The 14,630-nt window shown below is 50.0% G+C and overlaps 1 protein-coding gene and 1 long non-coding RNA gene across 7 annotated transcripts in view; one reads left to right on the top strand and one right to left on the bottom strand.

The window, feature by feature from the left end:
* The window catches only part of PGBD5 (piggyBac transposable element derived 5), a 119,390-nt gene extending 110,017 nt beyond the window's left edge, over nt 1-9,373 (bottom strand). For all 6 annotated transcript variants that reach the window (XM_045039955.1, XM_045039956.1, XM_045039954.1 and 3 more), the window contains exon 1: nt 9,027-9,373. In XM_045039955.1, coding sequence (XP_044895890.1) covers nt 9,027-9,351 — 325 coding nt within the window. In that variant the 5' untranslated portion in view covers nt 9,352-9,373. The remainder of the gene's footprint in view (nt 1-9,026) is intronic.
* A 546-nt stretch (nt 9,374-9,919) lies between these two features.
* LOC123380761 overlaps nt 9,920-14,630 on the top strand; it is a 37,581-nt gene continuing 32,870 nt past the window's right edge. The window contains exon 1 of the long non-coding RNA XR_006586914.1: nt 9,920-10,128. This is a non-coding gene — a long non-coding RNA (uncharacterized LOC123380761). The remainder of the gene's footprint in view (nt 10,129-14,630) is intronic.

Genomic DNA, 14,630 nt, shown 5'->3' with positions numbered 1-14,630 from the left:
GGGATAACACCTTGCAAGATTGCTTTGAGGATTACACACATTAGAGAGAGCTTAGAACACGATGTGGCACATGCTACATGATATACAAGCACTTGATAAACAAATAAAGGGGTACAAGAAGCAAGGCTCCCTGCAAAGTTCTAATAGACTCCTGTCTTGGGGGGTCTCTGTCTCTTGGGAAGAGGGCACACTGCAAAAGCCCAAGGGTTGGAGAGGCAACTTCCCTCCGAGGCAAGTTCAGTTTTCCATGCAGGAGGGAAAGCCCTGTAAAATACATCCCAGACTTGATTTAGCACCTTCCTAGTAAAGAATTCATTCCCTCGAGAGCTGCCCCAACCTCTCTTGCACTATTTTGGATGTGGAATATGCTTAGGTCCTTGTAGACATTTCAATGGTGCAGATTCCTGTCCCCATTAAAAAAAAAAAAAAATCTAGTTCCGGGGCGCCTGGGTGGCTCAGTCAGTTAGGCGTCCGACTATGGGTTTCCGCTCAGGTCACGATCTCACAGGTCGTGAGTTCGAGTCCCATGTCCAGCTCTGTGCTGACAGCTTGGAGCCTGGTTGGGATTCTCTCTCTGCCACTCCCCCACTCTCTCTCTCGCAAAAATAAATAAACTTAAAAAAAATATATCTAGTTGTGTCCATTTGTTCTTTTCTTCACTCCTTTATTCAACAAACACTGAATTTTTGTTCAGCGCTTACCACGTTCTGTGACCACGACGTCCCAGGTCTCAGCCCACATAGAAAATGATTTAGCTTATGTGGCTGCTAAGAGGGACAGAGGGAAGGCAGTGATTTTAGATGCTTGGCGACAGTGACATTTGAACCAAGACGAAACTAGCAGGCAAGGGCCGCTGTGAAGCACCTTCCTGGTATGGGTCCCACGGCACAAAGGTTCCGAGATGGAAAGACTTTGTGGCTAGAGAGTGCGGGTGGCCGGACAGGTGACAAGAAGGGACACTAAAAAGGAAGGCTGCAGAACACCTACGGGCGCTGGAGGCCTCGCCAAGGACTCCAGGATTCCCTTTGGCCTGAGTTGGAAGCCACTCAAAGGTTTAAACGTTTTAAGTGTTTCAAGTGGTTTGAGTGTTTAAGCAGAGGTGTTTAAAAATTTTTTTTTCCAACATTTATTTATTTTTTGGAACAGAGAGAGACAGAGCATGAACGGGGGAGGGGCAGAGAGAGAGGGAGACACAGAATCGGAAACAGGCTCCAGGCTCTGAGCCATCAGCCCAGAGCCCGACGCGGGGCTCGAACTCACGGACCGCGAGATCGTGACCTGGCTGAAGTCGGACGCTTAACCGACTGCGCCACCCAGGCGCCCCATAAGCAGAGGTGTTTAAATCTTGGTAAAAGATCACTCTCCTTCTACCAGGGAAATGGGGACAGGGTTGGTGGGGGGGGGGGGGTGCCAACAAGCCTGGAAGCTGGAAATCCAAGCAGATGCAGTTTCCAACATCCGGGCAAGTGGTGATGTTGTCCCAGTTAAAGTGTGAAGATTCGTGCTTCTAAATTTTTTACTAGAGTGGTTTACTAAATATACACCCAAACATGGCCAGAGGTTCACAGTTTTGTAATCATTCTTCCTGAAACTCACAAAAAGGAGAAAGGTAGAACATCATCTTGATATTACAGGATAACGCATCCCCAACCCCAAGGTAATACCGGGCCTCCTCCGGCCAGTAAAGGTTTTTACCAGATCACCTTTAGTTGTCATTTTCCCTCTTCCTTCCTTAAAGGAAAGGCCTCAGTGCTTCTCCACAGATTCAACCCTCTCGAGGTTCTCCTTCCTCCCTAGACCCGCCAAATTCCCCTCCCCAGGGGATCCAGCATCTGCTAGGTGAACCCACATCCACGACTGGGTTCAGATTCCAGCTACCGTTAACGGCAACGGTGACAATTACATACCGTCAAGTCTCAAGGCGTCGTCACTAAGACGGCCTCAAGGAAGGACGCTCAGTTTAGGGAAAGAGTGGGACTGCCCATGGGCAAAATGGCTTCTCTCCCCTCCTGGCCTTTGCCCAAGTTACTCCCTCGTTTGGGGTGCCCTGCTCCTTCCTCGTCACCTGACTGAACTTTATTTGTTCTTCAAGATGCAGCCCAGGGGCCGCGTCCGCCAGAGGTGCTGTTCTCCCCCGGCCCAGCTGGGTCAGGGGCGCGCCTCCGGAATCCCATATCCACGTTTACCCGGATCGCAGTGGTTGCCAGAGACTCTTCCACCTTCTCTTCACTTTGTCTCTCCTGCTGGACCCCAGGCGACGTGCCTTCTTTATCGTTTTAGCCCAGCCGGGTCCAATCTGCTTGCGGAATGAATACACGCCACGTCTTGTACGCCGTGGGTGGGCGCGCGGACCGGAGAAGTGTTTGACGGTGCCTACGAAAGCAGTGGCTCCCCACGGCAGGTGAGTTTGGTCCCCAGGGGCCGTGTGGCAACGCCGGGAGAAATGCTCAGTTGTCATAACTAGAGGAAAGGGCGCCCCTGGACATTCAGCGGGTAGGGGTCGGAGATGCTGTTAAACATCCGGCGATTCACAAGACGGGCCCCCCCAACACAGTTACCCAGCCCGTAAGGTCAGTAGCGGGGAGGCTGAGACACGCATCTAATCTCTGACCGGGAAACCTACTCCAAGGTACACGTGCCCAAGGGAAATGACGTGTAAGTCCATCAAAAACACAAGAACACCTCGGGGCGCCTGGATTGTTGGGCATCCGACTCTTGATTTCAGCTCAGGTCATGATCTCGTGGCCGTGAGATCAAGCCCCGAGTCAGGTTCTGCGCTGACAGCACGGAGCCTGCTTTGGATTCTGTCTCTCTCTGACCCTCCCCCGCTCATGCGCTCTGTCTGTCTCTCTCTCTCTCTCTCAAAATAAATAAAGTAAAAAAAAAAAAAAAAAAAAACCCAAAACACAAGAACCTCTGTAGCAGCCGTACCCACAGAAGCCCCAAACTAGAAACAATGTAAAAGACCGTAGTAGTCAAATGATGGAATCCTACAGGCCATATGAAATAAAAGACTCTTATCTGCAAGAAGAATGGATCTCACAGATCTACTGATGAACTAAACAACCAGACCAAAGTAACAGGCAAAATTCATTGATGGTGAGGGAACAGAAGTCGGAATAACGGTCACCCCTGGAGACAGGGAGCTAATGACTGGGAAGGAGCAGGAGGGAATCTCTGGGGTGCTGGGAACGTTCCTGATCTTCATGTGGGGAGTAGTCAGTCACACACACTGTGCTGTGCACTATGACTCATGCGCTGAATGTGTATTATGCCTCAAAAAGCTTTATTCAATGAACAGTCCTCTAAGAGCGCCCTGCCGGCAGGAATCACACACAGGGACGCTGCCCTATCAGCCAGGTTTTCTTTTCTTTTTTTTTTTTTTTTTAATTTTTTTTCAACGTTTATTTATTTTTGGGACAAAGAGAGACAGAGCATGAACGGGGGAGGGGCAGAGAGAGAGGGAGACACAGAATCGGAAACAGGCTCCAGGCTCTGAGCCATCAGCCCAGAGCCCGACGCGGGGCTCAAACTCCCGGACCGCGAGATCGTGACCTGGCTGAAGTCGGACGCTTAACCGACTGCGCCACCCAGGTGCCCCTCAGCCAGGTTTTCTAACAGACTTCCGGGTATACTGCCGGCGGGAATGTATGTAGGTGCATTTCTGGAAAGCTGTTGCACAACAGATATCAAAAACCTTACAATGTGTCCTTAATTCAATTCTGGTCTGGTCATTTTATGCTAAGGAATGTGCTAAGGATGCGCACACAAACCTAAGCTTCCGGAATATTTATCATAGCATAATAAATGTAAGAGGGAGGGGGCACTGAATTCAATGCCCACCCAAAGGGAACTGTGTCATATATGGATTCATTAAAATGATATTTTTAAATTTAAATGGAAGCCATTTACAATATATTAATTAGAATTAAAAAGCAGATCACCCAACAAGATGTAATCTAAGATAAACAAAGGATACACTCAATATGTTAACTATGATTATCTAGGGTAATGAGCGATTATGGGATTTCTTAAAATTTCTATCATTTTCCCCCCTAAAATATACATACGTACTTGTTAATAAGAAAAAAAATTATACAATCACAGTTTTTAAAAATAAAGGTGAGTTTGGGGCGCCTGGGTGGCTCAGTCGGTTGAGCGTCCGACTTCGGCTCAGGTCACGATCTCGTGGTCCGTGAGTTCGAGCCCCGCGTCGGGCTCTGTGCTGACTGCTTAGAGCCTGGAGCCTGTTTCAGATTCTGTGTCTCCATCTCTCTCTGACCCTCCCCCGTTCATGCTCTATCTCTCTCTGTCTCAAAAATAAATAAACGTTAAAAAATTTTTTAAAAATAAAAAGATAAAAAAAAATAAAGGTGAGTTTTAGATTTTAAAACTGTGTACCAGACCTCACACAACCCCCCAGTTGCCAATGTATTCAAAGCCCCGCTACCTGCAGAAGAACTCTAAAGTCTCATCACAACGGCTGCGGTGTAGCAGGGATTAAATAAAAAGATAAAATTCTAGATTTTTCTGTCTCCTATCTGATTGTGGGATAGGTTACACAAACCCATACATTCATGGAACCACACAGAGCTTCACAGCCCCCCCCACAAAACAGTTAAAGGTAATTCCACGTAAAAATATGAAAATAAATATTTCTGACTGCCAAAGGTTTCAGATGCTGTAAAGGAAACCAATAGAAAGGCACCCCCTTCCCTGGGGTGCCTGGGTTGCTCAGCTGGTTAAGAGTTCGGCCGGGGTCATGATCTCACAGTTCGTGGGTTCGAGCCCTGCATCGAGCTCTGTGCTGACAGCACGGGGCCTGGAGCCTGCTTTGGATTCTGTGTCTCCCTCCCTCTCTGCCACTCCCCTGCCTGCACTCTGTCTCTGTCAAAAATAAATACATGTTTCAAAAACTTAAAAAAATTGAAAAAAAAAAGGCATGACCTTCCCTGAATGATCAAGTCTGCCTAGGTAATCTCTCAGCCCAGACCCCGACCGAGAAGTCCTGTCCGTGTTTCTGTGTCAAGTGGGGCGATCCCTTCTGTGGCAGAGTCCTTGCAAAGATGTGGCGCAATGACAGAAGACGGCGCTGCACATGGGGATCGCGGCTGGTGAGCCGCGTCACCCCCACCACCTGAACAAAACCTCTCTCCAGGAAGCTCCCTCCTCCGAATCCTTCGTGGCGGCTGGTGGCAGCACATGCTCCATTATTATGTGGCACCGCACAAGATCTACCTTGTAGCTCACCCAGCCTCGGAGTTCCTCCTGGAGCCACGGGACGTGCGACAGAGCTAAAGGTGGGAGCGTCTGCTCAAACTTGACACCGCTGATGGGCCGGTGGGGGGGGGGGGCACCTTAGCTCACAAATCCATCCCGAGAGTCTCAGGTTCATTCCGGTTTTGAGCGCAAGCTGTTTCTCTCCTCACTTGTTAAGTCAAAAAGACTTTCAGCCAAAGAAGTCCACAACGAAACCCTGAGCGCAAACATCTAACAATGTTAATTTTCAAAGCCCTGTGTTCCCCTCCTGCTTCTCAAGGTCACACCTCCCCGCTGAATGATTCCAGAGGGGTGCTGACATGGTACATAGGAAAAACAGTCCTATGAAGTCCAACCTCTAATAGGAAGAGCAAACAGCTCAGATGCCAGCCAGCCACGACAAAGGACCGACCAAGCCGAACACACGCGCCCCCCCCTCCCCCCGCCCATCCGTGAATATCTGCCTGTTCTGCCTCCTCGGAGAGGACGGATCACAAGACTGCTCAGAATAAGAAACCAAAAGAGCAGAAGCCCAGGAAGCAGCCGGGCCTGAATTTCACGCTGTTTCCAGAGAGTGAGCTGGCAGGCTGTGTCGGTGATCTGCACAGCGGGCAGGCGGCAGGCGAGGCTGACAGCTTGAGGGGGTTGTTGTAGGGAGACAGCTGCAAGTGTTCTCCTGGAGAAGGTTCTGGGCCCTGAGCTCCCGGGAAGCATTTTCAGCTCCCAAGCTGACCTCCATTCACACAGGGGTTAAGAGCCTGTCAGCCAGCCCAGCAAGCATGGTCTTTGTATTTAAATCATCTCAAGGGGACCCACAGCTCCAGGCACGACCAGAGCCTGGGAGAGGGGAGAGAAGGGAGGTGACAGAGAGGACCCTTCCGCCCATAATTGCTGGCTGGGCTTCTGACCCAGGAAGCTAAATAAAAGGGGGACACCAGAAGAAAGAGCCTAGGAAGACTAGAATACCCTGGAGAGCAGCTAGAAGAATCTCAACCTTAGGCACAGAAATGTTTCTGTCTCTTTTCCCTTCCTCCTCCCAGCTGGGCATCACGTGCTCCCTACTGTGTGCACTCCAAATGCAGATCAAAGCACAGTGGTGCCCAGTGTCTACACCACTCTCAGGCACAGGGATTCTCAGTCATCAGAGGGCCCCTAGACAGCAGCTGTAATCTCTTTCTAATCAAAATAAACAAACAAACAAAAAACCCTAACCAGCCCAAACCAGCACAAGCAATACACAAGTACGTATAAGACACACACACATTTACATATGTGCCTATTTACACACATACACATGCATATGCTTTTACAGCAGAAGGCAGGCAGGAAGCCTGTTCCCCGAGTCTAGAATCCTCTGCCTTCCTCATCTGATTCTAGCAGCAACAGCCATTTCTGCTACGAGTTTTTTCTCCTGTGAGGACCGATTCCAGACCAAAATGCCACCCCTCCGGTGTGCCTCCCCATCCCACTCTACCAGCCCAGTGAGATCTGTTAACAATCCAGGGAACAAAGAGGGAAGAGAGAAAGACCCAAGCTGCATTCCTTGAAAGTGGGGTTAGATTCTATACTTTGATAAACCTCAGAGCCTGAACCTCTTTGCTCTCAGAGTGGCCAGGGTGCAGCTCTGAGCCTCTTAACAAACAAGTCCACCTCTCTCCCCGCCACTAAGCACAAGGGTTTTCTCTGCCCAGCATCTATTTTCAGCCCCCATAAATCATGTTCCATTGTTTCAGGGAATCTGAACTCACACTTAATAAACCATCAACCTCACCCCTCTGCCACCACCCCAAATTTCCCTCAGGGGAAGACGGTTTCCAGGAGAGAAGCAAATTCTTAATTAGGGCTGGGTTTGAAAAGCAAGCTTCCGCACAAAACAGAAAAACAAACCTGGGTCTAAAAACCATCAAATAACCAACCGCTAATGTCTTTGATTAAAGTGCAGGACTGTGATTCTCAGGTCCAGGTGGGACTTCAGTGACCATCCGAAGGAAGCAGAATTTGAACCTAATGCCAAATGACACACGATCAGGTACTTGAGGACCACGTCGGTGCTGCAGTGGCTAGATTAAATTGCTCTGATGCAGAATTTCTCCCAAGTCTAGGTTACCAAGAAACATAATACTGCTTTAAAATTTACTTAGGTGTGTTCACCCTTCTCACACCAACACTGTCACGAATCTTATTCATAACCAGGCTTCACCTAACACAATTCCCCTGTTTTTCCTGGAGATGCAGGGAAACGAGCAGACATGTAGCTCATGTTCCGAGATCGAAACCCGGATCACGGCACTCACAGCATAAAGTCTGCGAAACCAGGGCTCCGGGTACACACAATTCTTAAAGAGCTAATTTAACGGACAACCACTGTCTGGGACAGGAAGCCCTTCTGACATTCTGGAAAACGGAGGGGGTTTCAAAGGATTATGCAGAGGGACGGGACTTTGAAAATTCCCAAACTCTTAACCGAAGCCTAAACGAGAACAGGTTCCGTTCCAAAACACTGCACAGTTCACTTGGACCCTGCAAAGCCCAGTTGGAGCTCAGCGCGTCCACACTGCAGCCTGTCTACACTGCAGCTTGTCTGCTGGAGGTTTGCAGACCACTCCCTGCTGACAGTCCGGCCAACCCCACCAGCCTACCAGCAGGCTGCAGCACTATGTCCAGATCCAAGTGAGGGCACCAGCCAGGGGTTGGGGGGGGGGGGTCCCCTGGGCCTGCCCTCCTACCTGCTGTATTCCTGGCTGGTTGAACAATGATCAGGGAGAGCCACGGGAAAAGCCGCATCATGCCCAGTACGCCACTCCCTGGTCCTCAACAACACCGGTTGCACACTCTTCCACCGGTGAAAACGGTGGGCACAAACGAGGGCCTGCCCCAGAAGGATGCAAGGAACAAAAGCATCAGGGGCAGGTGGAACCGGCTGGTCTCCACCTCTCTCGGGGGACAGAGGCCACAGAGCTTCTGCAGGGTACGTAGAGACGTTGTAAAACCAACTCCCAGAAAAGGGCGCAGTAAAAGGGGACCTTGGGCAGCCACAGCTGCCAGCACGAGCGACCTCCAGATATCAGGAGCTTGACCATGACCATAGCGGTAAGTGGAACACACACACACACACACACACACACACAAAAGTGCCTTCCGGCATAAGAGCATACACCTTAAGGCGGGGGGGAAACTTGTCATTTCACTTTTCTCTACTCTTGGCAAGAGATCCTGAAAGGCACGGACAGAGAAAGTTTCTCGGATTAACTGGAGAAAACACACGCCAGTGAAGACACGCCGGAGGACCTCTCCCGAGGTTCTCACTGCTACTTGTCCCAGCCCTGGCACCTGACTAAGGCTTGCCATGGGGCCATCAATACAAACTGATTTACCACCACCACTCCCCCTTCCCCCGCAACACACACCCAAGCTGTATCAGCGTTTCTGAAGCCCTTTACCTAGGCTAACTCAAACGCACCCCTAAGGTGCGACCCCACAGGTGTGACTGGCTTGGCCACACCCAGCCAGAGAGGGAAGACACTCCCCACCACCCTCCACGTCCTTGCCAACCGCAGGGTGCCGGCGCCGGCCTCCGCCTCCTCCTCTCCACCCACGGGGAAGTCGGAGCCCCCCACGCAGTCAGAGCACTTTAAATCCCCGCCGCCGCGGCCCCCTTAGGGTCCAGAAACGCACAGCTGCCCCCGGCCCACGGAGCGTCTGGTGTCCTCCCGGCCCGGCACTCCCGCCTCCCCGGGCCGCCCCCGCCCCTGCCGGCCGCGCCTTACCGCCGGTGTCCTCGAAGCGCGGGGGCGGGCGGTCCCGCAGCGTGGCGCTCCAGCCCGCGCCAGCCTCGTCCTCCTCGGCTTCCTGCGCGTCGGGAGCACCGGGCGGCGGCGGCGGCGGGGGGCCGGGGCGCTCGCGTTCGTCGTCCGAGGAGGCGGCCGAGGAGGAGTGCGAGGCGGCCGACGTGCTGTAGAAGGGGTTCCCGCCGCTGTCCGGGCCCGACTCGCCGAACACGTCGTCCGAGATGTGCAGGCTCTCGTAGCGCGCGCGGGCCGCCTCGAGCAGCGCCGGCGCCCTCCTCCGCGCGCCCCCGCCGCCCTCGGCCATAGCCCCGGCCGCCGCCCGCGCGCCCGCCCCCCACAGCGCCTCCCAGCCGCACGCGCCGGGCCCCGGGCCCGCGCCGCGGCCCGCCGCCCCCCACCAGCGCAGCCCGCAGCACAGCGCCCGCCGCCCCGCGCCCTGCCGGCCCGCCGTCTTGGCCGCCTCGGGCCCTGCGCCCGGGGAAGCGCCCTCGGAGCTCGGGCGCCGCAGGCTGCGGGCCGCGGCTGGAGGCAGGGCGCGCGGGCCGGAGGCTGGGGCTGCGGCCGGGCCCAGGCGCCGCCGCTACTGCCGCCGCTGCGTCTCCTCGGCGCCCGCCGCGTCCCCGCGCGCCCTCCCGCGGCACCCCGCGCTCCCCGGCCGACCTTCCCGGGCGCGAGCCGCCAGAGGCGGGCCCCGCCTCCTCGCACCTCCGGCCCGCCGGCCAATCGGGAGCCGGGCCGGGGCGGGGCCGGCGCGGGGCACGCCCCGCCTCCCTCCACCGGGCGGGGCGAGGAAAGAGGCAGAGGCGGCGGCGGCGGGCGGGAAGGGGGAGGGCAGGCGGCGGCTCGAGCCCGTCCCCTCGCCTGCAGGGACATGCGGCCCGGGACGGCCACCCGCAGGCCCCGCGCTTGCTCCGCGCCGGGAAGGGAGGAGCCGAAGGGGTGCCGGGGGGCACGGGACGCAGCTGGTTTTTCCGGCCGCCCGAGCGGGACCCGGCGCTCACGTCCCCTAACGCTGGAGGCGCCCCGCGCCGGGGAGCTGTCCGCCCCGGTGGTTCTGAACCAGGCGCGGCAGAAACTCCAGGTAGGCGGCGGGCCCGAGGCTCACAATTCCCTGGGCTGTTGCCGCTGCTGCTGCTACTGCTTCCCGTGGCACACAGCCGGCTGCGCCCCTTGCTCCTATGAGCACGAGGGCTGTCTGGCTTCCGGGAATCTTGCTCTCATTAGGAGCCGGCCTCGCCGGTCCATTTCTGGGGTCAGATGCTAACTCAGTCTCGCTTGAGTAGCCCTGTAATTCGAGGGTGGCAGCATCTGGTCTTAGTCATTCCTCTCATCTTTGACGTTTGACCTCTTTTCAACTCAAAATATTCATTACCTCCCGAATATTGATTACTCTGGCACCACTGTTGTCACATCTTTACTTACACATTTGACACACTCGTCTATTAAAATATAGCACAATCACCCAGGCGTCAGGGCTCTGATAAACAATGGCACAGAAAGGTTTCATCCACCCCTCTTCCTCGGCCAAGAGTGTGTGGCATTCATTCTGTTGATGGCGCTACATATGATCAGTCTTGTCTCCTTGCTCCCCTCTCCCTCCCACAAATAGTGCAATAAGTCACGATGATGGTAATTGGGCCATAAAGTCACTTGCACTCAGAAATAAAATAAATCCACAGAGATGTGAAGGGCTTACAAATCCTACTGGGTATTAACTAAAAGATAATTGCACAAGAGGGAAAGGCATGTTGCTATTTCTAAGCATGCATAAAGGATGAAGATGATGGGACCATTCTGCCACCAACTGAGGTCAATTCAACAGCAGGCCGGCAGCTTCTGCTCTTACCCTCCCCTCCCAGGCCTGTGTTTCCTCCTCCCAACCAGAGCCTCTGTACAGGCATGAGTTCCTGACAATCACTGAAAGAAAATATATAGAAAGGAAGGGATTCACATGGCATTGCTTTCCATGTGGATTGGCTGATATACGTGAAATTGTTTGCAAAGCATTTCAACTCTGTTGGAAGAATTATGCCACAGGAAAAAACTGGCTTCTGGCATATCTGTATACTGTGCTAACCAGTGAAAGATTTTGAAGAGAGCACATACAGGTAGTCAGACTTACCACAAAAGACCAATGAAGCATAGATCGAAGACACAAAATGAGACTCCAGAGCTCAAGTTTGAATTCTGCAATTAGGAATTCTGTTATACTCCTGTAAAATTTTATGTTATCTCTTAAAAAAATAATAATTGAATGGGATCTAGAGGGTGAAATCTGTAGGCACGAGTTCCTTCTCCTCTCCAGGTAGCCAGTGAAAAAGTCAGCAGCTCAAGTGAGTGTGTGTTTTAAAAACAATGGCTTTCTTTGCTACCCATAGGAAGCACAAAATAGACGAATAGCAGTTACAAGGATGGATGGACACAGTCTCCCATTGTCTCAAATTTGCATTTGCATGGTGCTAATCCCAAGGAAACCTTAGAGCCTTTGTGTTGTAAGTACTTGTAGCTCCTAGAGCTTGCAACATTGGGGAGAGGATTATTTGGTCACAAAAGAAACAGACTGGGAAATCAAATTGTTATCCAAGTGCTTGTCAAACAAAAATCAGATGGCTATTTCAGTTCAGAATCAGGTGTTCAGCAACCAAAGGTTACTTTGTTTAAGCAAGTGATGCCAACCAAGAAAAGTAAAAATATGTCAGCCTTTATTTAAAGACAGGTGGCTGATTCTCCTTGTGGAAGGAAGAGAGAAAAAGGAAAAAAAAAACTGGAAAACAAAAACCAAAAAACTTCCCCATCTGCTTGGCAACCTACTACCATTATGATTTTACATCATTAACTTTTCTAAGTAATGTTATCTGTAAGGATAATTATGGAAGCAGTATTACACTGAGATCTTTTCAACTTTGAGTCATTTAAATACATCTTCCAAATAATATAATTTTGTAATATAATTAAATAACTTTAGATGAATATTATTTAGATGGTTTCTACTCTGCACAAAGGTCTCCGGGTAGTAAAGGCAATCCATTTGTGTGGTAGAGTCCTTAGGTTTTGTTAAGCCCAGGAGTGTGTGCTTTTTATGTAACGGGGACTGGTAGCCATTTTTCATTGAGTCCTGGCCTCCTTTCCTGGTATGTTTTAATAAGAAAGAAAAAAATGCTACCATTCAAACTATGATACAATGTTTTCTTTTCATTAACATTTTAATTTAAATGCATCGAAAGTCTCTTTGGTAAATATTTAGATTTTTATCATGTATCACCTTAATGCATACATAAAAATGAAAGTTAAAATCGTTGGTTAATGTTTTCCCAGGACTTGACATTCAGAACCTCTCTATTCTTATTTGCCTTCTGCTTTCAATGCCCAGGTTTTCCCCACAGTATGTGTCTCTTAGCCACCCAGAGCTTCCGTCATGCTGCACTTAAAACAATTTTTTTTTATTATTGACATATAGCTGACCTTCAATGCTGTGTCAGTTTCAGGTGTACAACATAGTCATTTGACAATTCTGCACGTTACTCAGGGCTCACCTCATTCGACACGGGGCTCAAACCCACTAACCGTGAGATCATGACCTGAGCTGAAGTCGGACGCTTAACCGACTGAGCCACCCAGGCGCCCCGTAATTCTATTCTTAATTTTTTGAGGAACCTCCATACTGTTTTCCACAGTGGTTGTACCAATTTACATTCCCACCAACAGTGCACAAGGGTTCCCTTTTCTCTACCTCCTGGCCAACACACTTGTTCTTTCCTGTCTGTTTAATACCAGCCATCCTGACGGGTCTAAAGTGATAGATCTCATTGTGGTTTGATTTTATTTCCCTGATGATTACTGATGTTGGACGTCTTTTCACGCGTCTGTTGGACATCTATATGTACTTTTTGGGGAAAATGTCTATTTAGGTCCTCTGCTCATTTTTTTCAATTGGATTATTTGTGGGGTTTTTTGTATTAAGTTCTTTACATATTTTGGATATTAATCCCTTATCAGATGTACCACTCACCACTATCTTCTCCATTCAATAGGTTCCCTTTTGGTTTTGTTGTCGATTTCCTTTGCTGTGCAAAAGCTTTTTATTCTGATGCAGTCCCAATAGTTTATTTTCGCTTTTGTTTCCCTTAACCAAGCATACCTATCCATGAATATGTTGCTAAGGCCAATGTCGAAGAGATTACTACCTGTTTTCTTTTAGGAGTTTTATGGTTTCAGGTCTCACACTTGTTTTTTTAAGTAAGCTCTGTGTCCAGTGTGGGACTTGAATTCACAACCCCAAGATCGAGAGATGCGTGCTTCATGGACTGAGCCAGCCAGGTGCCCCTCAGATCTCACTTTTAGCTCTTTAATCCATTTTGAGTTTATGTGTATGGTGAAAGAAAGTGGTCTAGCTTCATTCTTTTGCATGTAACTGTCCAGTTTTTCCAACACTGTTTTCGAAGAGACTGTCATCTTTCCATTACATACTCTTGCCTCCTTTGTCAAAGATTAATTGACTTTACAACTGTGGGTTTGTTTCTGAGCCCTCTATCCTGGTTCCATTGATTTGTGTGTCTATTTTTTTTTTTGTAGTAGATTTTGAAATCTGGGATTGCGATACCCCCAGCTTTGTTCTTCTTTCTCAAGATTGCTTTGCATGCTGCACTTTTTATAAAAGTACTCTGTGGTCATCCAAGTTGCTGTCCCTCCATTCTGCCTGGCTTGATGCTGGTGGGTTTTTTTTTTAACTTATCCAAGATTTTCATATAATAACCAGTTTGTTTTTCTTCTTCAAATGGTCCTCAAAAGGCCTGTGGCCTGGCATGCTGAGAGGTATAGATGGCCAGGCACATCCTAGGACTAGTAACTAAGTTGGCACAGGCTCAGGCTGTGGTAACTTTATAGACACTTCCACCTGCTCAGCACCAACTATAAGACAATTCCATATATATATATATATATATATATATATATATATGTGTGTGTGTGTGTGTGTGTATATGTGTATATATATATATATGTGTATATATATATATATATATGTATATATATATATATAGTTGGAGATGTGACTGTGAAAGAACATGGGGGCAGGGGCATCTTAGAATCTGTAAAATATAGTATATTGCTTCCTGTCTGTACTTTGCCATTTTTGATTTTGCAAATGGCCAAACCACCGTAGGGAACAAAAATGAACAAAAATCCTAAGGTGGCAGGGCCTGACCTGGCCAGCCCCATACTGCACAGGCTAGATCAGGCTTGGGAAGTCTATGTGTTGCTGGGTCACTATGAATAGCGAAGGCAGAGGGGGGGGTCACGGCAGCTGCTGCTTCTTCCTATATTGCCTTCATCGCCCATAAGGAGGGGGCCAGAACCAAACAGAATCTCCTGGAACTGAGATAGGGGAGGGGAAAAGAAAGAGCCACAGCTGCTGAACCATGATCGACATATGGGGGAGAATGCTGGAGACAAATGTGCATGGCACAGCGTGACATTTGAGTCACATCTGACATAGAAACTTAAGGATCCAATCTTGCTCAAAATGATTTTTTTTTTTTTGATGAATGTATCTACTAGTCAAAGAGACATGCAGAGAGGGAGAAC

The sequence above is a fragment of the Felis catus genome, chromosome D2 (genome assembly GCF_018350175.1).
Source record: "Felis catus isolate Fca126 chromosome D2, F.catus_Fca126_mat1.0, whole genome shotgun sequence".
NCBI lineage: Eukaryota > Metazoa > Chordata > Mammalia > Carnivora > Felidae > Felis > Felis catus.
This window is presented reverse-complemented; position numbering and strand designations above follow the sequence as displayed.